At 36.3% G+C, this 27,644-nt stretch overlaps 4 protein-coding genes across 5 annotated transcripts; 1 reads left to right on the top strand and 3 right to left on the bottom strand.

Annotated features, from left to right (window-relative positions):
- Window positions 1-592: 592 nt before the first annotated feature.
- On the bottom strand, window positions 593-8,888 carry acad8 (acyl-CoA dehydrogenase family, member 8). Of its 2 annotated transcripts, XM_079610385.1 has the most exons (11): window positions 8,503-8,888; window positions 7,543-7,643; window positions 7,282-7,451; window positions 6,965-7,074; window positions 4,735-4,811; window positions 4,521-4,658; window positions 4,220-4,355; window positions 4,030-4,127; window positions 3,794-3,946; window positions 3,605-3,707; window positions 593-1,265 (listed from the first exon to the last, which is right to left on the bottom strand). In XM_079610385.1, the coding sequence occupies exons 1-11, from the start codon at window positions 8,618-8,620 to the stop codon at window positions 1,210-1,212; spliced, it is 1,260 nt and encodes a 419-aa protein (XP_079466511.1). In that variant the 5' UTR covers window positions 8,621-8,888; the 3' UTR covers window positions 593-1,209. The 2 variants fall into 2 exon arrangements, with proteins under 2 accessions (XP_079466511.1, XP_079466512.1); XM_079610386.1 differs by lacking the exon at window positions 3,605-3,707 and having other exon boundaries at window positions 8,503-8,668.
- On the top strand, window positions 8,833-11,301 carry thyn1 (thymocyte nuclear protein 1). Its single transcript, XM_079610388.1, has 7 exons — window positions 8,833-9,010; window positions 9,104-9,294; window positions 9,913-9,981; window positions 10,060-10,152; window positions 10,248-10,343; window positions 10,425-10,575; window positions 10,908-11,301. Exons 1-7 carry the CDS (start codon window positions 8,962-8,964, stop codon window positions 10,952-10,954), a joined length of 696 nt encoding a protein of 231 aa, XP_079466514.1. The 5' UTR covers window positions 8,833-8,961; the 3' UTR covers window positions 10,955-11,301.
- A 151-nt stretch (window positions 11,302-11,452) lies between these two features.
- vps26b (VPS26, retromer complex component B) lies at window positions 11,453-15,156 on the bottom strand. The gene is made up of 6 exons (XM_079610387.1): window positions 14,609-15,156; window positions 14,370-14,526; window positions 14,010-14,174; window positions 12,596-12,771; window positions 12,312-12,454; window positions 11,453-12,215 (listed from the first exon to the last, which is right to left on the bottom strand). Exons 1-6 carry the CDS (start codon window positions 14,829-14,831, stop codon window positions 12,084-12,086), a joined length of 996 nt encoding a protein of 331 aa, XP_079466513.1. The 5' UTR covers window positions 14,832-15,156; the 3' UTR covers window positions 11,453-12,083.
- A 93-nt stretch (window positions 15,157-15,249) lies between these two features.
- Window positions 15,250-27,070, bottom strand: jam3a (junctional adhesion molecule 3a). Its single transcript, XM_079610966.1, has 9 exons — window positions 26,879-27,070; window positions 22,460-22,528; window positions 22,259-22,372; window positions 22,002-22,154; window positions 20,428-20,630; window positions 18,567-18,666; window positions 18,123-18,252; window positions 17,938-17,989; window positions 15,250-17,585 (listed from the first exon to the last, which is right to left on the bottom strand). Exons 1-9 carry the CDS (start codon window positions 26,925-26,927, stop codon window positions 17,550-17,552), a joined length of 906 nt encoding a protein of 301 aa, XP_079467092.1. The 5' UTR covers window positions 26,928-27,070; the 3' UTR covers window positions 15,250-17,549.
- Between the last annotated feature and the right edge of the window lie 574 nt (window positions 27,071-27,644).

Raw genomic sequence — 27,644 nt, forward strand, 5'->3', positions numbered from 1 at the left:
TCTAAGATGCGAGAAGAAGTGGTGGAGTGAAAACTCAGAGAATTGGTGGAGTTTTTATGGGAATCTTCATTGTTCTTCTGCTGATTGGTGCGGTGAGAGTCATCTCATCTGGAACAGGGAGAAGCACATCCAGAAAACATATGCAAATGAGCTTAGGTGTTTATTTAAACCTCGGTAAGCTAGATGTGATGTTCAAGCATGATTTTTCATTCGTCATTTTTTCTTCAAAAGCCAGGTGAACAATACTTCAGCACCTCATCCGCAGAGTGGAGGGAACGCACTTCCCGTTCAGTCGGATACTGAAGACCAAACACACGAAAGTGTCTCACTTTAGTCCACTTGTTTAATCTCCTCAGACAATTCTTTTGCATCTCTATGCTAGTTTCATTTTTGAGCCAATGAAAATACTTTTTAACCTAAGCATAGCCTACTTCTGTACTTACTACTTCCATACTACTTTAATGAGGAGTTGAAGATATTATAACCTTTGAAATATAAGTATAAACAGTGTTTTAATTCTTATCTAATATGAGAGCATTGTAAACTCATGTTGATAACAGATTTTCAGGTGAAACCCAAACCGCCTTGGTGGAAAGCTTCATCAAAACAATTTGTTTTATTTCACAGGAAGCACAAGACAGTTTAATAGAAGACACAACAGTGATTTTAAAAATAACATGAGGATCATATTTATATACTCTGTAATGAGGACAAACATTATAAAGCCACAATTTAATTGTTATTTGTAGATCTGTGCTTTGAAAATGATCTCACAAAGAAAGCTGTCTGTGATAAAACGTGTTGTTAAGAACTCTATTTCATTATTATTGAATATCTGATATCCATTTGTACATAAATTGACCTATATTTATTAGTCTGTCACAATTATGTTTTCGACTAGTGTTTCAGTAACTTTTGTAAATGCCGAATGCTTTGACGTTCGCCCAGTGTTTTCTCTTTAAATATCGTCTTGTAACCTGCCAGAATTTTTACCCTAAACAAACTAAATTTCTCAGTGTGTTATTATAATAAACACTGTAATCTGGATTTACTAATACAAGTGTTTAAGGCATAAACTTTCTGAACATTCCACACAAAATACAGTCGACAGCTCATAACCAAAATCAACAGATACTGGAGTGTGAAAGATCAGTAATCTCTATAGTCACATATACAGTCCTGTACATGAATCCATTCCATTCATGAACATCAGGATTCAGAGAGCAAACTTCTCGCAATGATCATCCTCATCACTTCATTTGTACCTAAACAAAAGAAAAAACAATGTTAAATGAAAAGTGATCATGAAAATACTGCATTCCACCCAACCCCACATAGAACAATAATAAATGATATTAATAATTATTAGGGATGTCCCGATCAGGTTTTTTTGCCCTCGAGTCCGAGTCATTTGATTTTGAGTATCTACCGATACCGAGTCCCGATCCGATACTTCTATAATACGTACATAAAAAAAGAATAAAAAAAGAGCGAAAAAACAGATCCAGGATGTTCCTTAAGTTTTATTTAATTCACCTTATTTTAACATTCAACAACTCTGTTAACAAACAGAGCACTTCTGTGAGGTAGCTTAAACAATCAAGTAATAAATAACATAAATTCTTCACTTTTGGTGATGTCAACAAAGTGATGTCATGCCGCACGCGTTGCTGTTTCTGTGTGGAGTCAAAAGGGTCTAACTCTGTGCCATCGCATAACTATAGATGTGTTAAAAAATAATGAAAAATAATATATATACATTACATTAGGGCTGCACGATATTGGAAACAAATTACATTGCGATATTTTTTCCCCAACGATATAGGCCTATATTGCGATATTGAGAGCCATAACTCCAGGCTAAAGACAACAATTACCATTCCATGATATTAATAATTTCACTAATAAGCAAGCTTCATTACAAGTGACAAAAAGGTCACTTAATTTTTTATTCCAAAATTAGAACATTTCTGTAAACACAAAAGCAGAACACATTTTTAAATAAAACAGCAGCTTTACACCAACCCCCTGATTGGTTTACAACAATATAACTTAAAAGATTGTGAACCAAAATGTATAAAAAATATATTTATTTTAAGTCAACTTTTCTTAGCCAAAGTGCCAAAGTAAAACAGTGTTGGTCATCATAATCATGTGAAATAAACAAAATGATATAAAACTTTAATATATTTTGTATTAAATCTTCTAAACAGATTAGAGAACATGTTTCTGTAAACAGAAAAGCCGAACACATTTTCAGCAGCTTTACCGCCTCTGTCAGCGTCGCCGCTCCCACCACGCGCATCAAGAGCTGAGGGAGCACCAAAAAAATAGCCTAATGAAAAATCAATAATTCTAATGCCGATATTACTATAGATACAGACATCCCAAGTTCCGGGAGTCTCCGGCATATTGATAGCGGCTTACTGATGCCCGCGAATTAGTTAAAATTTCCGGAATCTAGAGCGAGCGCGCCCGCGAGACAGAGACTGTGCTCCAAACCGCGCAGCGCGTGCACGGCAGAGAGGGAGAGAGCGAGCAAGAGAACGCGCGCGTGCCTCATGAAGCGCGTAATATCTCCCGCTGGAGCTACTGTGCTACTACCCTTCACATCGCATGTTCCGGCGATGTGACTATCGCTCACTCGCACATCGCGATGTCGACGTTAAAATCGAATATCGTTCAGCCCTACATTTAGGGTGACCAGATGTCCCGAAAAATTCGGGACAGTCCCGAAATCTGAGCTGTTGTCCCGAATCCCGAATCCGGCCCTAATTGTCCCGAAAATTATACTTATACAAAATCTTGAATAAAACTTGTATGATAAACATTAAAAACTGTCCGTGGAGGTTGAGTTTCTTTTTATCTTAGAAAAAAAGAAACAAAAACAGATGCCGCAGCCAAAAGCAGCCAGTGTATTATGATATATGAGCCAGCCCCCGCCGGCCGGCGGCTCATTGGCTGCGGGCTGCGGCATCTTTTTTTGTTATCTTTTATTTCTAAGATACCGAAGGCGCGAATTTAGATATGCATAATGCATCACTTCAATCTTTAGATGCTAATAAAACAATTTCAACTCAAATTAATGTTTCATTATGTTTAATTTATTTGACAAGTAATTTTATATCGTTTGACCAGCAGGCGTCACCAGCGCGCGGTGTTTAAATTTTTTTTTTTTGAACACTACAACCCCCCCCCCCCACCCCCCCCCCACCCCCCGTCCCGAATTTCAACCAATCGCATCTGGTCACCCTACCTACATTACATATATATCCGAGTCCTGATCGGGAGGTAACGTCCGATTCCGATCGAGTCTGAAACCACGTGATCGGGCCCGATTTCCGATCATGTGATCGGATCTGGACATCCCTAATAATTATTATTATTTAAAGAAAAATGTATGTATTAGTATGCAATATTAATACAGATACATTACAACTACTATAAAATGAGTACTACTAAATAACACTTTATTTTAGAGACCTTGTTACACATGTAGTTACTGTACTAATAACCATCAGTAATGCATAATTACATGCAAACAAACAAGAATACTAACTCTAACCCTATGGTAGGTACTTTTTTAAAATAAAAAAGTCATTACCCTCTAATATCTGATGTACTCTAATGTCCCTGACGTACTGCTGCACTGCATAGTCTTTTAGGTAACCATAACCTCCATGTATCTGTAAGGCCTGGTTACATATCTGAAAGAGATGATCACAAAAGACTTATTTACGCATTTGTGTTACAACAGCACTCAGGTGACGGAGCAATGTGTGTGTACACTTACTGAAAAACATTCATCGGTCACGAAGAGCTTGGCCATTGAGCAGAGGGAGACCGCGTCCGGTCGGCCGTCCTGCAGAGCCAGCGCCGCGTGACGCACCAGCAGCCGAGAGGCGACCAGCTTAGTGGCCATCTCAGCCAGCTTAAACTGCAGGAACTGAACACGGGCAACCATTAACACCTTCCTGTTCATGACTGAGACCTATTCGAAAGACCAGTGCTAGACAATTCAGCTGGTACCTGGCTGTTCGATAGCGTTTCTCCAAACTGTTTACGCACACACATGTGATCTCGAGCCAGAAGCACAGATGCATGAGCTGCTCCAAGAGAGCAAGAAGCTGTGGGTGCAAGAGCACTTTGCATTAAACAGTCACCAAAAAAAAAAGGCTTTATCAAAAAGGTTTCAAATCAAAGTTATGAAACAATTCACCAATATTAATTCTGCCTCCGTTCAGGCCTTTCATGGCAATGCTGAAGCCCTCCCCCTCTGCTCCAAGCCGATTGGTCACTGGGACAGCGCAGTCCTCAAATATCACGGCTCGGGTTGGCTGCGAGTTCCAGCCTACCTGCAGTTTATAAATAAACAACTCAATTCTGCCACCTGCTGGACAACCTTTAACACTATTGAGAAAGTCACTCGTTCTAAATAAAACGTTTTTGTTTTTTTCTCATAGTGGCCCCTCCAGGACCGAGTTTGGACACCCCTGGTTTAGGCTGAAAACATCCGTTACCTTCTTCTCTTTTTTGCCAAAGCTGAGTCCAGGGGTTTCTTTTTCAACCACCAGGCAGGAGATCCCCTTGGGTCCCTTCCCACCTGTCCTGCACATGACCACATAAACATCTGTGTCTCCACCTCCACTGATGAACGCCTGACGGGAGACATGGAAAACTGTTGGGAAGCTGCATGGAGATTTTTGTCAACGTCTCAATTATTTCTCCATGTACCTTGGTGCCATTCAGAATATAATGATCTCCTTGGAGCTTCGCACTGGTTGAAAGAGAAGCAGCATCACTCCCGCTACCTGGAAAAGAACAGAAAGAAAAAAGGTTAAAAATATGACATTATTTATATATACCGTATATATATATATATATAGATGTACATTTTCACCAGACATCACTTTTGGTGTATGTGTATCGATTTTTTTGTGTTGTCATTTTCATGTGCTTTTGCCATTTTTATTATTCTCTCTTTTTTATATTTATTTATCTTAAGTAATTTTAGTACGTCACCATAATTTCAGTTAGTTGCAAAGGCAACAATATTTATTTTTCATTTAATTTTGAATTAAGTCATTTTGGTTAGGGATAACACTGATATAGCCCACAAAGGAATACAGAAAAATGGGACGGGTAGGTTTGGGGCGGGGTTAGGGATAGGCCATCGTATGATTGGTCTTAACCCCAGTGACGGGTAGGTTTAGGGGCGGGGTTAGGGGTAGGCCATCGTATGATTGGTCTTAACCCCAGTGACGGGTAGGTTTAGGGGCGGGGTTAGGGGTAGGCCATCGTGTGGTCCGGATAACCGTATAGTACCAAAAAATGTGATCTTAGGGTGTATTCACACCTGCCTTGTTTGGTTCGATTGAATCGAACTCTAGTTCGTTTCCCCCCTTGGTGCGGACCTTTTGGGCAGGTGTGAATACAGCAATCGAACTCGGGTGCGGACCAAACAATCGAACCGAGACCCAGCTGAAGAGGTGGTCTCGGTACGGTTCCAAACGAACTCTGGTACGGTTCGTTTACGATGTGAACATGAACCGACCCAATATCGGCCCAATATCAATATCGACCCAATATTGTTCATTCAAGTGCGAAAGAGAATTCCATTCCGGCGCGCTGTCTGGCCACACGACACTGTTGCGCGTCATTCTGCGCGTCGTGTGTGCATCATTGGCAGTGTTGTGCATGAACGTGTTCACTGAACGCGTTCATATTTTCCCCGAACGCTGAACGAATCACTTTTAATACAATGAACGTGAACGAGAGATTTTTCGAGAGAACTCATCTGATTTTTTGTACATAGCATAGCCTATTTGTTAGGATTTTAGTATCATAATGATTAGGCTAATAAATGCACGCACAATTATCCGTGAACTTGATTTGAACAAATGCCTTTCAACTTGTGTGTGCAAAATTCAGAATTAAATGAATGTGCAGAAATTTGTACAAATAGAGAGTAGGATATGTAGGCCTACTATACTGTTGTAGCCATTTAAAAAAGCGCGTTTCATATTTGTTAAAATATTATAATGTTATTTTTTTTTTCCATTTATGTTGATTTATGAAAATTGAACAGCACGACCGAGATAGGATGCGCAATATGAGACAAGGAGCGGGTCAGACATGATTTTGACCGTTGAAGTTGAAGTTGTTATAGAAAGCCTTTCTTTAAAGTGAATTTCGTTTTGTATAAATTGTATCTTAATTTTAATACATTTTTCATCAACCAATTGCCTGTATTTAATGAATAGGCCGACGAAACAAATATAACGGAGGCGCCCGCGCGCTCACTTGCACATTGCACGTGAACTAGAGCACATCCTAACTTAACGAATCTCAGTGTATGCCTCACACAGACATGACAAATACATCAAATACACAAAGCTTGAAATGTCTTTAAACGAAATAATTCAAAACGAAAAAAGAAAAAGGCTACTATCTGATTATGTAATCCATGATTAGGCTTAGCCTATTTATGTGCATTTCTCTCTAAGCGCGTTCTCACGGAGATGGCGATCGTCAACTTCATCTTTGCAGCCGAGTCGACACTTTTAGAGAAAACACTTGTTTATTAATAAAAATCAATACACGCTTCACCGGATTTACAGATGCACGCACACATATTATTTCGAAATAACGAGACAGTAAAATAACAAATATTGCAGTAGCCTACGAAATATGTCCAAATTTATTTTTAATTTATTTTTATATTTTTTATATCTCCGAGCCTTTTTTTTGTTGCACTTCCTGATTTCCCTACTTGAGAATCCTTGTCCAATGAATGGACGACCTTAGCACACGTGTGGTTTTGTTTACACATTTTGGTTCACTTGCAAAAAGAGCAGTGTGAAAGCGAACCGTACCAAACAAAAAAACAAAACAAAAGATTTGGTCCAGACCAAAGTAAGTGAACTATCGGACTTTCCTGGTGTGAATACACCCTTAAACTTACCAGGTTCTGTGAGACAGTATGAGGCGAATTTCTGCATAGAGCAGAGATCAGGACAGTATTTCTCCCTCTGCTCCTTGTTTCCAAATGTGTCTATCATCCAGGCGCACATGCTATGAAAACACAACCCATAAACACTATGTAAAGCCCAATGAACCACAAAGAAGAAGGAAATCAAGATACAAGCACAAGTGCTACTTTATATAAAAATGTATTTGTTCCTGCATCATGTATTATTACGAGGCAAAAACTACTTTAAAGTATTTTATAAGTTAGCTAGTAGGGACATTTATAGTGTGTGTGTGGCAAGGCAGACTCACTTGTGAATACTGATATAAGCGGTAGTGCTAACACAGCCTGTGGATAAAGCCTCAAATATGATAGAGGTGTCCAGACGAGAGAGTCCAGAGCCCCCAACATCAGGGTTCACGTAAATCCCACCAAATCCCAGCTGAGCGGCTTTCTTCATGGCATCCACGGGGAATATTTCCTAAGTGAAAATATGAATTGTGTTTAAATGTACAGTAAGGTTTCAGCGTGATATATAAACAATAACCAATATTTTCAGATGTTCAGGTTACCTTTTGGTCCCACTCTGCCATATGTGGTGCCATCTCGTTGGCAGCAAAGTCAAATGCCACCTTCTGAAACTCTTTCTGTTCCTCTGAGAGACCTATAGAGGCTGTGGAAATAATGCAGTGTGTGCATATACAGTATATATATATATATATATATATATATATATATATATATATATATATATAGAGAGAGAGAGAGAGAGAGAGAGAGAGAGAGAGAGAGAGAGAGAGAGAGAGAGAGAGAGAGAGAGAGAGAGAGAGAGAGAGAGAGAGAGAGAGAGAGACACGTGTGTAATTGGTAATTAGCAGCAGAATCTGTTTTAATGAGATGCATAACCAGCACGGATCAAAACGGTATCTGATATGAGCCAATCAGCTGCGCTCGACATCCACCCCCAAATTTGATTGGTTGAGGGCATTAAAAGCAATCTAATGACAATCGAACTTTTAAAAATTTGCATCAATCTGCTATTAAAATTGAAATATAATAAATATTATAATATAACTAAAAATAATAAACAAAATTTGTACATTTAACATATTACTGTACAAGTTCAGTAAACTGTCAATGTTGAAACTTCAGGAACACTGACGTTTAATGAAGCATTATATTGACTCAACAAGCCTGCACAACTGAGTTTACTAAACAAAACAAAAAAGTAAATGAAAATTGTTATGCATTATACTTCAGTAAAAGTGCACAGGTATAAACAGACCTCCTTTTCAAACTTTCTATCTGTGACAGAGACAGAGGTTAAAAATCATAAATTTGCACAGAATTTGACATATAGTCAAAAAGAGATTAAAATCTAAATTAGATCTATACTAGCTCAATATAAAAAGTATTTAAAACATAGCCTACAGTGCATCCACTCTAGCAGTCCTAAATGACTGACTGTTTGTGCGGTTGTCTCTCAAGGAACTTTGTTATTATTATCACGGTCTTTAAATAATTTGACTTACGATCAATGCACGCTGATATTCCTCGTCTCTGTACACTGTTAAATATTAAACTGTGACTTCTACCGATGTTATATGTGCCCAATCGGACACCTCTTACGAGTGCCCTAGCCGCCGCCATGTTGGTTCAGTGACGCAATCAATCGCCGGGGTGATGATGGGTAATGGAGTTCTAAACAGACTGAACTTGTAGTTCAACTTCAACAGATATCTTCATGTGTATCATGTATGCGCAGCATTAACGCAATGTTATGTCAACTTTAGAAAGTTATTAAATTTAAGTTGCAAGCAGTTTTAATTGTTATTAAGGCTCGCTTTTTATACCCCACAGTCTGTGTTGGGTTTTATAAAAGCAGACTAATCCCAACCCCGTTATGATTCTCCAGACCGCATGTGTTCTGCCAGGGCGCTGTTTTATCACGAGTGCTTGTATTTCCTTGCTCGCATTGCAACAAGTGAAACATGCCACCCAAGAAAACAACTCGAAGCAGCGCCAAATCTAATAAACACAGTAAGTAATCTGCTTAATGTAAGGGTTGCATCGTTTTATAGTTTTATGCGCGACAAGTTATCACTTTAAATAATTAATTGCTTCTTGTTTTAGCTGATGCAGACGCCCAACACAATAAGGAGTCTGATGATGTTGCACAACTCAAAACTGGCAAAAGAAAAAGGTCAGCAGCAGTAAAAACTGTGGAGAAAAATAAAAATGATGACGCATGCAAAGCATCTTACAACCACTGGCTGATGAAGTCTGAACCTGAGAGTCGAATTGAAAATGGAGTGGACGTGAAGGTAAATATCTTATTGTTATTATTAATAATTAAACAAAAAGTTAAATCCAACAATAACAATAGAATATTACAGAGAACTAGAAAAAAAATGATTTTCCTTTGGTAAATCAGTATGACATAAAAAGTCATAATTTGAGATACCATTTCGACTTTTAATTTATAAATATGACTATCTCACAATTTCTACTTTCTATCAAAATGATGATTTCGTATCTCATATTTTGACGCTTGATGCCATAATTGCGGCCTATGACTTGTCTCATTATGACTTCTTAGTATCTCATTTCTACTTTTTATGTCGGTTCTATCTAAACATGATAGCCTACTGATCTTACATCCAGCACTCTATACAATGCCATACATATTGCTGCATTTTTGCATTGTGACCATGATTGTGACAATATTGTGAACAATGATTTTTCTTTTCTTATGTGGTGGAAGTGTACGATAATCTACAAAAAAAAATCAGTAATGAGGGATATTTTAAAAGCTTTTTTTTTATCAGAAGAGACTTTTTAAGTGATGTTAATAGGTGAATGTAAACCTAATTAAACAACTCAGATGTGAAGTGGTGCTAGCCTATAACATAACATAATATCTTGTCAACTCCAAACTACAGTTTGGAATTGAGGACCTAAAAGCCCTTCCCAATCAAACCGGATGCTGGGATGGAGTGAGGAATTATCAGGTAGACTGTGATTTAGTATTATGTTTATCAAGAAGCACATGCAGAGCAATCCCTTATGCTGAAGACTTTTCCCCTCAGGCACGTAATTTCATGAGAGAAATGAAGGTGGACCAGCAGGCTTTCTTTTACCACAGTAACTGCAAAGAGCCAGGTATCGCTGGCCTCATGAAGGTGAGGAGTCACTCCAATGGGAGCTTAACATTTTAATCACATACATAATAATAGTGAGTTAGAACCATTTTATGATATCAATTATTTTCTCACAGATTGTAAAGGAGGCTTATGTAGACCATACGCAATTTGACAAGAAAGATGTTCATTACGACCCCTCTAGCAAAGCAGACAACCCTAAATGGAGTATGGTGTGTCTTTACACTGACCACAAAAAGACATTATATTTCTATTTTTGCCATCAAAACTGACCACTGATCAACTCTGTATAGGTGGATGTTCAGTTTGAAAGGATGGCCAAGCGTTTCGTATCTCTGGCTGAGCTGAAGAAATATCACTTGCAACATAAAGCTAAGGGTGGCCCTCTGAAAGATATGGCCCTCTTCACCAGGGCCAGACTATCAGTTCAGCCCCTCACTGCAGGTTACTTATATTTAATACACACCGAACCAGCTCATTTATTGTTATGCATAAGTAAAACGCAGTATATTCTTATTTTCATGTCGTGTAGCTTTGTTTAAAATGTGATTATAAATGTAAAATATAATCGTAACAATTAAAAAATGACAATATAATAATCTTAAAAATTTAAAACTTTTAGCTAAATATACATTAAATCCACATTATTAAAAATAAAAGTGTATATATTTAACTGGAAATAAAAATATTTCCAGCTGTTCAGATATGTATTTGTAAAAAGTAGCTTTAATATAATTGTTAGCTTATAATTAATTAAAATTTTGCCTTATTTTCAGAGGAATTTGACTTTGTCCTGAGTTTGGAGAATGAAGATCCAATATGAAGATCATCATGAAAGTTTGACCTCCCACCTTACGATTCTCTCTTCTTTAAAACTTGAAGTTTTATTCATGTAATTTTCTTCATGTAACCTATTTTGATGTGATCAAATGAGTAAATGAAACATTCCAAGTATTTTGTTATTCAAATATTTGTGCTTTTGCCTCCTTCAGACCACTTCATAATACACATTTCACTTCATTTTTGAGAGGTCAGTTATCACAGGTTATTTTAATTTTGATGAACAAAATCGAAATCATCTTGGATGCAGAGGTTAGTCAATTTTATTACAATAGGGCTGATTAAAATACTTTTTTTTTTTTTTACGGTTAATAGTCATACCTTATCACCTGAACAGCTATTAAACAAATATTAAGTAATACAATAACATACACATGTAAGAATAGAAAAGTCACGTTAAAAATGCGTAGCAAACAATGACAAAGGATTTTCTCTATTACAGCATTTAAATGCACTGCTGAGAATACTGGAACTGTGATGATGATGATAATTGATTCATTTTAATAGGAAATAAACACTTAAGATGACAGGAAATCAAAAAAAGATATTTCAACAATAAAAATATTCATCTAAAAGACGAAAGGCATTGCCTTGCATAAGTTAGTTGACAAGAGGTTCCCTTGTTACACATTTCTACAGAGGTCTTCATTTGTAAAACTCTACATGACAGAATAATACTGTGCAGAACTCGGAAAAGTACATGAAGCGCTAGATTTGTAACACAAAAGATCACAGTAAATCTCATTTCGGGCTCGATTAACAGCACAAAGCATAGAAGCTAGATTCAGACTTTTCAGTGCGCTAGACTTGAGCAAAATTTGAGCATAACAAGAGGAATGTATTGAGGCTCACAAATCAGAATAGAATAGAATGAAAAGATCGTTTCTGGCATTTCAAAACGGTTGTGTAACGAAAATGTACGCAGTATTGGAAAGAGAAATAAAAAAATAATTTCGTAATCTATACACATTTAAGTAGTTCGGCAGCTTGATTCTCATTTATGTTCTCAGCGAACGTCACCCGTCACATTAATTCCTTCAAGACTTATAAAACATTATTTTGACGCAACGAGGTTCGTTCGAACTGTTGAGGGAACGTACGTCGTCTTATGTTTAGTTCTCCTCCTCTTTGGCTTGTGCTGATGCGGTTTCAGTGTATGATCCTTCGAACCTCTGGGCAGCAATGGTGGCCTGTTGGGACATGCTTCTCCTCACAATATCTCCTTTCCTCCAGAGTGTGATCTCCTGTTGGGAATGAACAGGAACGAGATTACATTTGACTCGTACTTCAAGACGGATGAAAGAAATGTGTAATGTGTTCTGTTATGTGTAATCCCGGACCTGTTGTTTGAAGTATCGCCGCTCTTCTTCGTCTATAAGCACTAGGTTCAGGTAGTAACGCACAGAGAACTTCTTGTTGACGTCCCTCATGGTGGGGGTCAACTCATATCCAGCGAGAAACAAGCGGATGGGGATCGACTCGCCTGGAAAGAATAACGGAGCAAAGCCATAACCTTGTTAAGCGTGTATCAAAATAATACATTTGATAAAAGTGTTCGAATAGAAGCCACAAAAGATGACTATATATGATCATAATGTAATACAGATCAACACTTTGGCTTTACCTCTCACCGGTGCCCCATCCATGATCTCATATTTGGCGATGGTGTCATTTTCGTGGTACACACTGGGTCCTGTTCCAGTTGTTTCCCGTTTTATTATATCGATTTCCATGTGCTTAATCTTTATCCTCACTAGAAGGAAGTAAATCTTCCCTACGATAACATCCCTCAGATGATACCTAAACAGGACAGATTTGGAAAATGGAACTGGAACAGACCGGAACATTCTTTCATATTCAGTGAAGAAATAACTTAAAAATGAATGAAAAAAAAATTTCTGTACATAATCATTAAACAAAAGACTAAATACTTTTTGCATTGATACTTAAGCATTTATTACAAGCTTAATTGTAATCTTTATTTATTAAGCGCATATTATAAGCTTTATTTGGACCAAAATACTTCATCAGAATGGTACAAAACTTCAAGCAATTGCCATGTGAACAAAAAAAAAGTCGTGGACAAAAACGTTAAATGGTCCTAAAAAAATAATTGTCACTTGTATTGTTTGCAGTCAAAAATGACCGCATTGGAAATGAATAGGTGACGAATTGCATCTAGTGGAAACGTTTGGTACTGCGCACAAACACATTCTTACTGAAAGCTCATTTTTTGAGATATCAACCTCAAATTTGGAGCAAAACTTGTTTAGATTTATGGATTTGATTTTTTGATTTAAGACTAAAAAATGTTTTGCAAAAAAAAAAAAAATAATATACCGGTATATTTTTGTGCATTTTTCATTATACCGATAATACATTTAAAGTTCCATAACTTTTTTTTAGTTTCACTTTAAAAACATTTTTAATAAACTTTCACTTCAGCAATAATTAAGTGTCTTCTTTAAAAAGAGACCAAACTTAAATCTGTGCTCCAAAGCATTTAAGATTTGCAACAGTTTAATTTTAAGGAATGTCATTTTCAGATCTAGCCTATGTGATTAACACGTAATAAATGGATCATAATGATTCCATAAATATAATTTAGTACCATCAAATCCCCTAAAAATACAAAATAAAAAACATTATCAAACTAAAATATTGTAAATTCATTTGATTGAAATAATAATTGAAAATGTTTGACCGCCACACAAGCAGCACCATAAGGTTAATTACTTGATAAAAACTATAAACAATTATATTATGAAGCATATTATTTTACAAAATACAATTCTAAAAGTATTATTCAATTTAAATTTTTTTATTATATCACAAAATGTGCTATATATATATAATATAAAGCACATTGTACAAGCTTGCTTTTCAATGTTTTAAAAATATATAATTATATAAAAGTGTATATATAAAAATATAAAAGTATATATATAAAATTCTTTTTTAGGGGTTAATTATATGAAACACTGCGATACATTAAAATGTTTTCACTTATATTAATGTCATTCAGCATGGATACTTACTTGGATTTGTTGTATTCAAACTCAATATGGAGACAATCTTCAATTCCTACTTCCATCTTGATGGAGGAGTTGATCTCTGGGTATGAGCTCAGCGTCTGCACTACAATGTCCATCTCTTTACTGATATCATTGAGTCTTCTGCTGATTGTCGCTCGCAGAAAGTATCTAAACAGAACCAAGAAATTCAAGTATATTCTGTTCCTCCAAAGAGGACACAGTACACACTGTACATATACCATTCATACTGTTGTGTATGTAGTGTTTACTGTCATGATCACGGTTTCACTCCAAGCACCAGTTTCACCAAATGGTTTCTGATAAGATTAGTAACTTTAGAAAAGAAGCAATTACTAGATTTACCTTAGTTTGACATTCTGGCCAGTGTAGGATTCATAGGGCTTTTCCACATGGGTGAACTCAAAGTCAAAGCTCTGAGACTGGGAAAGCTCACCAGGTCGTGCAAGATCCTTCACTAGTGACACAAACTCATGGTGGTTCCCTCTGTCATAGTACAGCTCTGTGAATCACAGGACATGTTGACATAATGTGACACTAGGAGGACTGCTTCTAAACGTCCATTCACAGACCGAAAAACTCACCAATCTGCCCGACGAACTCGATTTTGATCCCATAGTGCTCCAGCCTCTTTCCAGGAGTTTTCAGAGTCACACTAACTTTCCCATTTACAGTCTCACCGTCATAAAATAGGAAATATTTGTCCTTTTTCCCATCTTCAGTTTTGTGCTCGGCTTTCTTCCTGGTCTCGGCGTCATTCAACACGATGTCGATGTCAGCGGTCTGCCCGAAGCCGAAGAAGCTCATGTCTGATGGACGTTTGCTGTCACTGCTGTTCGATCATAGATCACCTGATTGATTGACAGCTGCGCTCAGCTACAGGTGGCTGTGCGATTCTCTATCGCTCTGATACCCTTTACTAAGTGGCCTTCAGAAACAAGTGCATGCGCTATTTGATTGTTTAATATTCGCGATTAAATCGAAATATCAATATTTTGAGCTCCAAACCAGACGCATATTTCTGCCTGATTCGATTATAGTAGCTCAATTCACAGCAGGACAGCAGTCAGGAAGGATATAAAACAACTCCCGCACTTCCTGGATCTTCCTCTAGGTGTGTAACGTTCATTTCAAAATAAAAGTTTAGATTTATTTCATAATAAAAGCTTTTTATATATATATATAGCAGTTCTGAGATTGGGAAACGAAACAAGGATGAGATTAATTAATATAAGAATTTCTTTATTATTAAATAACAATAATAAAAGGGAACTGATTACATGACCACATTAACTGTATACATACATGGTCACTTCCTTTACCTGTACCTGAGAATATTATAATCTAAGCATTATATAATGGATTAAGTATTGATAGTACAATAGTGTTGTGGCGTAGAGAATCAAACATCTCAGTAATAATGCTATTCAAATGACATTTCATCTAATGTTTTCATTTCACATCACACAAACCACACATTACAAAAAATAAGGACAACAGTTTAACATGTGACAATGTTTCTTATAATACACTGCAAAAAAAAAATAATCTTAATCAGTATTTATCGTTTTACAAACGTTTAAACAATATGCATTTACTTGACAAGCAAAACTGTGCAAGACTTGTTTTCCTGAATTCTGTTTATTTTAATTTCGCAATTTGCAAATAATTCTTGGCTTTTTTTATGCATAAACTTGCGATTCATGTTTAAAACAAGAAAATACATTTTGCCAATGACAATAAAAAAACGAATTTTAAAAATACTGGTTAAGAAAATTATTATTATTATTTTTGCAGTGTAACTTTAAATAGTAAGGATATACATTCAACATCTAACCATTGCCGAATGTCAGATATTTCATTCTATGTTATTTTTTATAGTAAATTCAAATACAGATGTATTTGGAAATGTGGCTGAGCATCACCTGGGTTTATTATTGACCGCGTAACTACACCAAATCAGATTCTGTCTGGCCATTGACTGGCACTCAGTATGAATAGGTAAACAACTGTATAATACTGTGCTTTAAAAAAACAAAAAAACAGGTACATTGAAATGTTTTGCCATCAAACACTTTGAATAATTCGATAAGAGACACTGTCTTTACATTTGTTTACATATTGAAATATACAGCATCTGGCATCAATCAGTTCTGATAGGACAGGTAAATTTGCATAGGCATATCTATTATATTTGCCTATTCATTAAATTAGACTCTTATTAAATTCAGTTGCATCACATATAAAGTACAATGACAGAACTCAGGCTTTCAGTTGTTTTTCTATAAACGGTCTGTTGTTTTTGACAGTGGGACATGCCATGAGGAAGACTATATATTGTCATAGTGCGCCAAATTACTTATAAAAAAAGTGGAAGAAAGATGAAAATAATGAGTTTATTTCTTGTTCATCAAGCTAAGTTCCACGGCAAGTATTTAAAAACAAAGTCAATTTGATGGTCCAATTGCTACATTTTTAAAAACAAAATAAATGGATAGACAATGTTGATTGCTTCCACATAATCATTTTTATTCTTGTGACACGGCCCACAGTCTATCTAACTACTACTCTGAAGAAGTAAACAACAATGTATGCAGATATTATAAATAGATTAAAACAATAACACAAAAAAAGTCAAAAAACCTGGACAATATGTCCAAAACGTATAAAACAATTATAAAGTATTGAAGGTCACTTAAACACAGAAATTGCACTCTGAAAAAAACACAAGTGCATAATCTGTATCTAGAGGAATATTTCAAAAATGAAACCAAGTAAATGAATCATCTTTCACAACTAAGTCTACTGACTTTACGGAGATGTTTGGTCAAATCTCAAACTAAAATGCTACAAATGTATAGTTCATGAACTACATAACTACTACTAAAACACTAACACATAAAACCCTCTTGTCAAAAGTGACCCAGATAAAACAGTCTTGGCATGGCATTGTACACATTTACACAGGCTATATTTCCAGTGGGAAATAAAATATTTACCTTGAAGACGCATAAATTCTTGCACTGGTATTTTGTGTTGACTATTCTGGGGCAAAAATACAGCAGCACCTGGATGCAATTTAGGCCTTGCTACCATAACAACAACAAAAAAATCATTAGCCTCATTTCAAGTCTGTCACTGACATTCAAAAATGCACAAGTATTTGGAAAGACTCAACAAACTCATCTTTAAGTTCAGTCCTTTTTGATTCACTGAAACAATGATTTTTTTTACTTGACAAGATGCATGTAGAAGCTCTAAATCGGAGCACTGATCAGTTGAAAATGTCATTTTTATATATAAACTGTGGAGTTTTAAGTAAAACCGTGTTCGATTCCTGTTTGTTTAAATCAAAAGAATGGGAGTAAAAATTCCCTGTTTAACACAGTAGTTTTCGTTTTTGTAATAACTTTGGCAAGCCGTGAAGCTCAAGTCGCAGCTCTGCATAAAATGCACAGTTTGACAGTTCAGAAGTCGGCTCAAAAGGCCTTCACAGCCAAAGCGCTCGTCTCCTCATCTTTGATTTTATATGACAAAGGAGGACTTGTGGCGAAAATGTCCCTGAGGAAAAAACAGTGATAGGAAAAACAGTGAGCAAGGATTTGTAGTTTTAATGTGGCACTACATTAATCCAGTCGAATATTTTTTCCATGTAGAGATTTTGCTGAGAGATTATTTTGAGGATTGCACTAATACCACTTTGAGCTTTGCTTCCATTAATAAAAACTAAATATCTGCAGTGAGAGAAACGCTGCAGTGTAATCTGAGAAGATAAACAACCAAATCTTGGATGATATTCCATCCATCCTTGTAAGAACACTGCAAAGTGTTGAGTACAGCCTCTAAACATGCACTAATGCATGAAAATGATATCTGTGGTGCTTTATTATGTCACAAATCCACAAGGACTCACCTCATCTGGACTGGTGTAGTCAATCCTATTGTCATGTTGGGGTACTTTGTAACTGTATGAAACAGAGCATTGTAATCTTAGCAAAAGTGTATGACATGCCAGATCAAATCAGATGACGCATGATCTTTCTAGTGCACGTATGGTGATGCTGGTGCATTCATTTTGTGGTTATGGGTTTTACTCACTTGGTTTCCCTGTGATCCTTGCAGGAACAGATGCCACTTTTCTGAACTTGACAAACTCCCACAATGACCAAAAAAAATGCTGCCACTCCACCTAACACCTTCAGGAAAATCCCCACAATGTCCACATCATCTAGAAAGAAATTATGTGTTTGAATAGCTCACCCCAACAAATTTTTTTTAATATATATATATATATATACAGTTCTATATGACTACTTTACTATCACTATATTCAATGTCTTCTGCTAATTATTAACTATTTTTTATACTTTTATTTTTTTTGTACACTTGGTTTTTTGGAGCTTGATTATAGTCACTATGAACTGTCAGTGTATGGAAAAGAGAGGAGTAGTGCGTTGTGCTATTGTGAATAAATAATTGTACTATTAAAATCTCAATCACTAGTGCAACTATTGACCAGCATATTTAAAGGGCCACACTTACACACTTCCATGGGCTGAGGACTGCATTTTGACCACCCTGCCTCATTTCTGGCCTGGCAATAATATTCACCCGCATCCTCTTTCTTCACCGACCGGAATTTCTGTGGATCAAACGCAAGTCATATAATTAGCAAAAGCACAGTTAATGTAAAAACAAGTAAAATACAACATAATTGTAACAAAAAAATATATAAAATATAAAAAATGTGATGATTTTCTGATTGGCCATAAAAAAATATATACGGCATGTTACCCTAACCGTACGTTCACACCGCCGCCGGCGAGAGAGGCAAAATTCGCTCTCGCCGCCCTGCCATCGACGCCGTGAGATTCGTCTCTCTCTGGCGCTCTGACGTAGATTTTAGAATGCGTGATTTTTTAAAAACTTTATTTAAAGGAGCCGCAAAGCAAATAAGAACTGAACATAAATCAGTATCCTATTTTGTGCATACTGGCCACACGTAGGGTATAAGTTACCTATTAAAATCTTTTAAATGTGAAAGTAACAAAACACCAACAATTTCAGACACTTTTTTCCATTCGTCATTCTTTTTATTAATGTCCCTGTATGTAAACAGGGACACGTCGTACAATAACGGGAAACCCGCAACAGAAATAATTAACTTTTCCTCCATTTTGCTTAGGAACTAATGTGGTCGGAACCAAAGTTTACAGGATTGTGTTCTCTGGTATCCTCTCAGGCGGAGGACTTCTACATTCCGATTGGTTGCCGCTGGTTGCCGCCGAACCGCGTCATAGCTTATTACCATAAAGTTGACTTGATTTCAACTCTTCTCGCCACCCTCCTTCTCGCCGCCGTCCAAGACGCGCCGCCCTCGCCGGAGGTCGCCGGCGGCTCTCATTGAAAATGAATGGCTTCCGCCCAATTTGACGCTCTCGCCGCCGGCGGTGTGAACGTACAGTAAGCCTCTTGTATTTATTGTATTTATTTATTATTCATTGCATTTTATTTTTATTATTTTCTTTAAAGCCAAAGTTTTTTCAGTATTAAATTACTTTCTCCTACCCCAGTTTGGTACTTTAAGAAAATCAGCCTGTAAATGACTAACATTTGTTTTAAGTTTATTTAAAGGCTCATGACAAGAGAAATCAAATTTGCCTTGACCCTTTGAAACTTAGGAGGTCTTTGTACCGTTAAAACATCCTGCAAGTTTCATAGCATAAAACGTCCTCCTCATTACAAAAAAAGCATTTGTTTAAAGGTTCTCTAAGCGATCCTGAGTGACATCACTTCTTGTTGACGTTCGAACTATTGTCAAACAAAACGGAGGCTAGCTAGACCCTCCCTCCTCCTCATCCGCGCACTAACAACCCAAACCCAACCCCCAAATCCTTCTTGTCGGTTATTGGCTGGAACACTGTTTGTTATGTTTTTGTTGCTGTTTGTGGAGCCTGGGGTGTCTACAGAGACCGCGTTTTTTTAGACTGTGTTCAGGAGACAGACAGCTAGCGGATAGTGAGGAGATATTTGCTGTATGTGACAAAAAAATGTTTGGCCTAAAAAAAATGCGTGACATCGCTTAGAGCACCTTTAATCAAGCTCCAAAAAAGGCTTGTTTGGACATTGTGTGATCTGTAGTCACACAGGCAAATAATTTAAAAAAGCACTCCGTTTGCATCCTGACTAGCCCAACATAGCCCTAATATTAAACAATAGCATGAGTTTGGGGACTGGACTATATGTTTTGAAGGGGAAGTGCTCCAGAAATCGATGTGAAATCAATCATTATATTTGCCATCCCTTTTGGTGACGCTGGGGGCACAGAGCGTAATACAAGCCTCTGTTTTCGAAAAAGAAACTAGGAGGTGTTTTTGCTAGCATGATAGCACAAAACACTTACCAGCGAACCAGTCTCAGTGTTCATGGTGTATGTAGAATTGTAGAATTTGCTGCTGGTTTTTGGGTCCTCTGGCAGCTCCTCGTTGTTTTTGAACCACTGGTACTGTGACCGCGGAAAGCCTTCGTTCTCAATGCAGCGCAGTTCAGTGCTTGAACCCACCGTAACTGCCTCTAGCACACTACACCTGGGCATCACCGGCTTCACTGCAACACATCCACAGCAAAGCAGCAGCTTTTGTACATTTTTCATTACTAAAACCCTTTCCCAAAACAAGAAATGAAAGAGACAATGGCTAAAAGTGGCAATGGTGGTAGCAGCAGCAGCAGCAGATCTTTCACTAGAATCATTCTCTAGACTAGAGGTACCAGGTTTATGCTAACTTTTCGGTTGGCCTACAAATATACATCATCACTGCAGCACCCTATAGTGACGTACATCAGAGTGAAATGGATTATCACAAAAAAGGCAAAAAATGTAAAATGTAGTTGCTGATTGGATTTTTTAAGATGTGGCCAATGCTATCAAAAATGGAGGCAGATGAACATGAGACCTGCAGGGGTGGAGTTTAAGCGAACTAAATGATTGGAGAAGTCCTGCATATGGCAACTTAGATGTTTTCACTAGAAAATTCCAGTTATTTATTATCTATATTTTACCTCTTGGTCATATTTTTGGACTTATGGCAGCAACTTTAACCCCTTTAGGTTCAAAGGTTCACCTCACGTTAAAACAAGACACTCTTACTTGGACAAACTGAGTATCATGCGATTAAATGATTAAAGATTCCAGCTTCGATATTTCACCAGTTTATGATGAAACTAGGTTGCAGTAACATTCATTTCTAAATTTATGTTAGGAGTGCGAAATAATCGATCTGTAACTTTTCATATTTTAAATAGAATATCAAACCGAATATGAATTTTCTCTCATCTGCTCCGGTTTATTTGTGTTTACATAGATTAGGGTTATTTTGGTTCTAGGGGCTTTTAGTTGTGCAGCACCAAAATTATGGAATTGTTTGATTTGTATGTTTGGGTTTTGTATTGCTTCGTATTTTATTGATTTGTTCTTATGCTGTAAGGTGACCTTGAGTGCCTTGAAAGGTGCCTATAAATAAAAGGTATTAATATATTATTATTATGAGGTAAACAAAAAAAAAACTAAGCATGGATGAATTGTTCACAATAAGATCTATAATATGCATTTAGAAAATAGTTAAGGTGAGTTTTCATTTCATGCCAACTTTAAATAAGGTTTAAGAGAGCCGCAGAACGAAAGCAGCATTCGCATTAAACCTAATGCTGCATGCCATTAAATTCACTCTCAGCTTTATGAGAGCAAACAGCAAGACCGGACGCGATTATAATCTGAGACATTTTTTTGAATCCAGAGGAATCGTTTTAATCAGCTCAACGGATTCATCCTCCCTTCAAGTCTACTGAAACCTCTTTGTCCGGACAGTCCAATCATTGTTCTCATGTGGCACTTCAACGTAACATCACTTAGAACTAGCCAATATCCATGGATTAAAACTCGGAGAACGTTAAACCTGAGAGACACTATTCCAACTGTACCTCTAACAGCGAGAGTGATAAGTATTTCATCAAAGGGCTTCTGGTCGTCGATGGCCGCCACCTCACAGCGATACTGTGCTGTATCTGATCTGCTAGTGTTCAGGATCAGAAGGTTTGCAGGCTCTCTCAGCAAAGCCCTTTGCTCCAAGTCACCTGAGAACATAAAGCAGCTTAGTTCAGTTTAACTTAGCTTACAGTGGGGTTAAATACTGTCAACAACTAAATCATGTCGTTTTCTGAGAGAAGGAATATGTTACCTGAAATTTTATTTTGGAAATACACATAGCTGGGTACACCGTTTTTAATTTTCTTCCATTCAATTCTGGGATTGTTTGTAGAAATGGACTCTATCAAGCAGGTCAATTCAATCGCTTTAAAGAAACAATATATATATATATGATCAATTTATGCACACATCAATGATGTAATCTAATTAAACAGCATCATATGAGACTTACAATCAAATTCATTTGCCCACACAGATTTTTCAGTTGTTCGGAGTATTACAGCAAAAGCTGTACTGTTACCTGCAACAGAACAAAAGAAAAAGAAGAAGACAAGTCTATCAATAACTGTCTAAAAATAAGAAATACATTTTTTCATAAATATAAATAAATTAAGCCTATTTTTATTCCTTTAAGAGTTTTCTGCATTTTGACATGATAATTTTTCTCCTTCAATTCAATGCAGGAACAATTATCTTATTTAAATTGTACAGCTGTCAATCACAAATTTCAAATTAAAATTAAATTAATTGTAGAGTATGTTGATTATTGTCATGTGTAGACTATGTTCTGTTGTGGTTTCGTTCTATTTCCTATACCTGTTTCCTGTTTCTCCTTTTCTTCACCACCAGTTAGTTTCCTTGGTTATTACTGATTAGGTTACACCTGTTTCACTTTCTGTTAATTAGCCTTCCTTGTGTATTTAAGCATCCAGTTCATTTCTCACAGTTCTTTGTTTGGTAATGATTGTCATATTTGTATTTATGTGGATGTTTGATTATATCCCTGAGTGTTCTACGGGTTCGTTTACACGACAAAGATGTACTAAAAACGGAAATGTTTTTTGTGTGTGTTTTTCGCTTACAGACGACAACATTGTCAAAACTTTCCCCGTTCACACGGATCTGCTAAAACAACTAAAAACGCTGTATTATTCAGGCCAGGCCAGGCCAGTAGTTGGCGATGTCACTTCGTGAAGAAAAACTACACACCTATAGACTGAACTCATAATACGCATGTGCATGACGTCACCGTTTTTATAAATTCGCTTTTTTGGTAGTTTACACAGAGACGATAACACTATTGTTTTCAAAAACTTGTACTTTGAATCCCATTTTCAAACGTTTGCGATTTCAGGCCCCCAAAACGCAGATAATGAAAAGCCAAAACGCATTTTTTTAAATCAGTTTTTAGTTGAAAATTGTGTAGTGTAAATGGCCCCTAAAGACCTTTATTAAAGTCTGTTAATTTTGCTACTCTGTCATCGTTCATTTTAATACTGCCACCTTACAAATTGACATATTTATATTTATGTAAAAAAAAAAAAAAAAAAAAAAAGTACATAAATTACTGTGTGAATGGCACCTTAACTTATTTATTATAATTAATTTTCCTAAATTAACACGTTAAATTGATAGCCGTATTAAACTGTTTCCATTGTAATATTACACTGGCTTTAATAATTCATGCTGATTTGAATAAATAAAATGGTGTGTGGACAGGGTCATTTTCATTACTGTACTAATGTGTACTAAACTAAGTAATGTGAATATAATGAGAATCATTATTAAGAATTTATTTATACTTCCATGATTTAAAAAAAAACCAAGCTGCTAAAAACGTATAATAATCTTAATTATTATGTATTTTAAAGATAGTTGATGTCATCGAAGAAAAAAACCTTCTGAAATTCAACAAAGGGTGACTTGCTGTATGTGGATCATCTTTTCAACTTTTTGTAATGTTTATGGAAATCATAATGGAAGAATGAACTTTGTAAGTATCTTGGGGAATATGTACCCAGAGCTGAACAAATTTCTGTTCAAAATACAAGTACAGATTTAGAAGAGCCTGTGTGTTTTTTCAGTGTCAATCTGTCCACACCAACCCCAAAAAAGCCAAATAATGTGACATAATGAAAAGGCAAATATGAAACAAACTATTTGGCAAAGCCTGACAGTCCCGATAGACTTCGCTCATGAGAAAACAATTTGGGGTTTGGGGCATTTGCTATTTCTAGATGCATTTTCCATTTTCGCATAATCTCATGAAATCCACAGAGTGTATTTACAGTGATCCATATGTGATAATCTCAGGCTTTAGCATCAGATTAAAATCTTGCCATATGGACTTCTACAAAGCATGAGATAGTTACCGAAGCCAAACATCTGTGTCGTTTTTTCATCACCTAGCTAGACTGTCAGCTCAAGGAATAGCTACACATGGGACAGTTGTGAATTCTGCCGCATTTAAAGAGGCACTTTATGGGAGACGAGAGCAAAGAATCATATTGCCACAGCTGGAGGACTTCAAGGTTTCCGGTGACATCTCCAAGTCTGACTTTCCCATCGCATGATGCATCATGGTCTATTTTTACATCTGCTGTTGACATTTCCCGATCAGACAAGCAACATTATCCACCACTGAGAAGCATGCGTGTTAGCAAGCTCCCTATTTACATCCAACAAAAGAATATGTTTATGCATAAGATTCTTTTTTTCAGCCAACCACTTTAAAGACTTGGAAAATCTAATGTCATGTTAGAAGAGTAGGCCTAAGTGTATAAAACAAATCTACACATTTTTAGATTAATTTAGTTTTGTTTTGATTGAATATACAGTATACTAATGCATATGTTGTGATGTTTGTTTTGTTATCATAATGGGTTGGTAAAAAAAAAAAAATATATATATATGCAAAATAGTCATAATACATTTCTGCATGTCCATTCTAAGCAACATAACAAAAGCCCCCTTTATAATATTTGTGTTAATTATGACGGTCGTTTTGATGGCATATTTTGTGGTTGTTAAATTACTCCAGCAAGACAATAGCTGATTGTTGTAGCATTTCAAATGACATACTGTATATAGGCTAACTAACTGACACAAAAGCGACCTAAAAAGAGACGGGAAAATAAGTGGGAGAGAAGTGGCGGTGTGATCTTTGACTTAAGACATTCTTTAACACATGACTGTTTACAAAAACTCTTCTCCACATTTCTGACAGCACTTACTAATTTACAAAGACCCCATCACTGGACAAAGTGAAAATAGGCTGAAGTTGAGCCCCTTTTTAAAGTAGTTTGGTATTCAGGGCACTTTGGCCAACAGTTGCAGCTTTGAATTCAAAGAGCAGATGAATGTAGTAGCTACACCTCTTCACACATCACACATCTTGCACAAAGGCGCATTGTGCTGAGATGAAAATGAAAAGATCTGGTTGAGTCCAATATAAAATGTGACCTGCAATACCTCAACAACATGCCAGCTACAGCAAAATAATTCAACAATAAATAATACAACAAAAGAAGTGTGCTTAATTGTACTGACTGTGCACTTGCAGCGCACTTCAAATCTTGGTTACACTTTATTTAAAGTGTCCCTGTAAAACTGAAATTATATATTTACCGGTAAGTACTAAGTAATATTAATTAACTACATATACCTAGTATAGGGTTAGGGTTTGGTTTAGGGTTAGTTGCATGCAATTATGCCTAATTTGTAGTTATTACTGTAACATGTAGCCTAACAAGGAGGATACATCAAAATAAAGTATTACCCAAATCTCAAAAGTATATATTATTTAAAAAACAACTTGCAGATAATAAAATAAAAGGCCACTGGCTTAAAGAGAGGACTGTTTAACACACCTAAGTAGATTTTTAAAAAGTGCACTTTGAAGTAAAACTTAATTTTGACATTGCAAAGTACATTCTAAATCATTGTTTTAATACTATTTTTTCGTGATTTAAACGGGTACACTTCGATGACATACAAACATAGGCCTAAGTCTAGCATACTAGCTCATGTAAAGTAGCCTACTTGTAGTGTTTATTCATTATTATAGTTATAGTAAATATAATTTAAATGTACTAAAATGCAACTTCACAATTACAAATGTTGAATTAATTACAAATACATTGAAATACATGACATACCACAGGCCTACAAGTTTCAATAGAAATGAAATGAAATTTTAGTTGACCATAAATACTTGTCATTTGGCAGTAGCCTACACATAAAAATAATTTCAAAGTAAAATTACATTTAATATAAATTTCAACTATAATACATTTTAATTTAATTGTAAGAACATGCTGTTCAATATCTGAAAACATTTAATTCAGTTAGCACTTAATTATTTGGAAGTAATTTCCATAATAAGTATTCTTTATAAAAGTAAGCTAAAGTGTACTTCATTCCCCCTCTAAATTAGGCTATAAACACAAAGACATCACACAAGATAATCACATATTAGAAGCATGCTGAGGAATACAAACTAGAGGTGTCTCAACAACGCCTAGTGAGCTGCCTACTTAAACTGCATTCTTGAACATGATGTTCATATACGAACGCGCCCAAAACGCTGTCAGAGGAGGCAGCTCATTGTGTTTAGAGACACAGCCGTTGTATGTAATCCACTACTGGGCGATATCAAACCATTTACACCAATAGCGAATAAAATAGCCACCTTACTAGAAGCCGCGAACTGTGTTTACACTAGAATTGAGCGTGGCGGTAAATGGCTAACGGTAGTAAAGCAGCAGCAGCAGCGGGGGTCAGCGCAAAATGCCATCACACGGTTATACACGAACGCCTATTCAACAACAACTACTCACTAATTTACAGCAATTAAAGAAATATTACTCACACAGGCAGGAAAAGAGCACCAAGAAAGGCGTTTGACGCCAGAACGCCATTTTGAGTCGAATATTTAACGTGCAAATTTAGCTTAGCTGTCCAGTCGAAGGGGTGGACAATCTGGAGGATGCTGGCTGCCGCTGATGAGTTTCCATAGCTACAAGGACATCTGAGCGGAAGAGAGAGGAGGGGCTGAGACAGCACTCGTGGACTTCCGGTTGATGATGAACATTGATCATGAAAACAGATGTATGGATTAAATAAGAGAGGGTATTAAACTGTACTTAAGCGTATTTACTCAAAAATCTAAATCGAGAAATAGGCCCCTATGCCATTTTTTTTGTTGATAATTAGCATTAGGAGGAGCATTTCTCGGAAATACATGTCCACTCGGGCTTATACATTTAAAAAAAAAAAATACAAATGTATTTAGATTAAAATGATACTGAATAGTGAATAACATTATAAATAAATGAATCATTTTCAATTTTCAACACCAGATGGCAGTGTTAGAAAGGATAAAAAGAATATTAGGCCCAGTACACGTAGGGCCTACATACCTTTACTTGGGAGTAATGTATAGGCTATAATTAAGACACTTGTTATTTTAATGACACATACAACCAATTGAACAAACGAGGCCCCCGTTTGTTCAATTTATTCATTTATTGGTAATTCAACAAATTATGTTGCATAGTACAACTTAACATTGTTTGTTCAAAATATATAAATAAAAATAAAATCTCTATATATTTATTTTTTATTACATCAACTAA

This window comes from Phoxinus phoxinus (genome assembly GCF_949152265.1).
Source record: "Phoxinus phoxinus genome assembly, chromosome: 4".
Taxonomy (NCBI): Eukaryota; Metazoa; Chordata; class Actinopteri; order Cypriniformes; family Leuciscidae; genus Phoxinus; species Phoxinus phoxinus.

What these genes read in the sequence shown, in the direction of transcription:
- acad8 (XM_079610385.1), bottom strand. Translation starts at nt 8,620, where the DNA reads ATGGCGGCGGCTAGGGCACTCGTAAGAGGTGTCCGATTGGGCACATAT. An exon ending in ATATTCTGAATGGCACCAAG is followed by an intron (nt 4,659 to 4,734) that starts GTACATGGAGAA and finishes GTCTCCCGTCAG; the next exon opens with GCGTTCATCAGTGGAGGTGG. An exon ending in CGGAGGCAGAATTAATATTG is followed by an intron (nt 4,128 to 4,219) that starts GTGAATTGTTTC and finishes TTGCACCCACAG; the next exon opens with CTTCTTGCTCTCTTGGAGCA.
- thyn1 (XM_079610388.1), top strand. Translation starts at nt 8,962, where the DNA reads ATGCCACCCAAGAAAACAACTCGAAGCAGCGCCAAATCTAATAAACAC. An exon ending in ATGGAGTGAGGAATTATCAG is followed by an intron (nt 9,982 to 10,059) that starts GTAGACTGTGAT and finishes TTTTCCCCTCAG; the next exon opens with GCACGTAATTTCATGAGAGA. An exon ending in ACAACCCTAAATGGAGTATG is followed by an intron (nt 10,344 to 10,424) that starts GTGTGTCTTTAC and finishes AACTCTGTATAG; the next exon opens with GTGGATGTTCAGTTTGAAAG.
- vps26b (XM_079610387.1), bottom strand. Translation starts at nt 14,831, where the DNA reads ATGAGCTTCTTCGGCTTCGGGCAGACCGCTGACATCGACATCGTGTTG. An exon ending in GGCCAGAATGTCAAACTAAG is followed by an intron (nt 14,175 to 14,369) that starts GTAAATCTAGTA and finishes GGTTCTGTTTAG; the next exon opens with ATACTTTCTGCGAGCGACAA. An exon ending in GGCGATACTTCAAACAACAG is followed by an intron (nt 12,216 to 12,311) that starts GTCCGGGATTAC and finishes CATTCCCAACAG; the next exon opens with GAGATCACACTCTGGAGGAA.
- jam3a (XM_079610966.1), bottom strand. Translation starts at nt 26,927, where the DNA reads ATGGCGTTCTGGCGTCAAACGCCTTTCTTGGTGCTCTTTTCCTGCCTG. An exon ending in ACACTGAGACTGGTTCGCTG is followed by an intron (nt 18,667 to 20,427) that starts GTAAGTGTTTTG and finishes TTTGATCCACAG; the next exon opens with AAATTCCGGTCGGTGAAGAA. An exon ending in AAGGATCACAGGGAAACCAA is followed by an intron (nt 17,990 to 18,122) that starts GTGAGTAAAACC and finishes TGTTTCATACAG; the next exon opens with TTACAAAGTACCCCAACATG.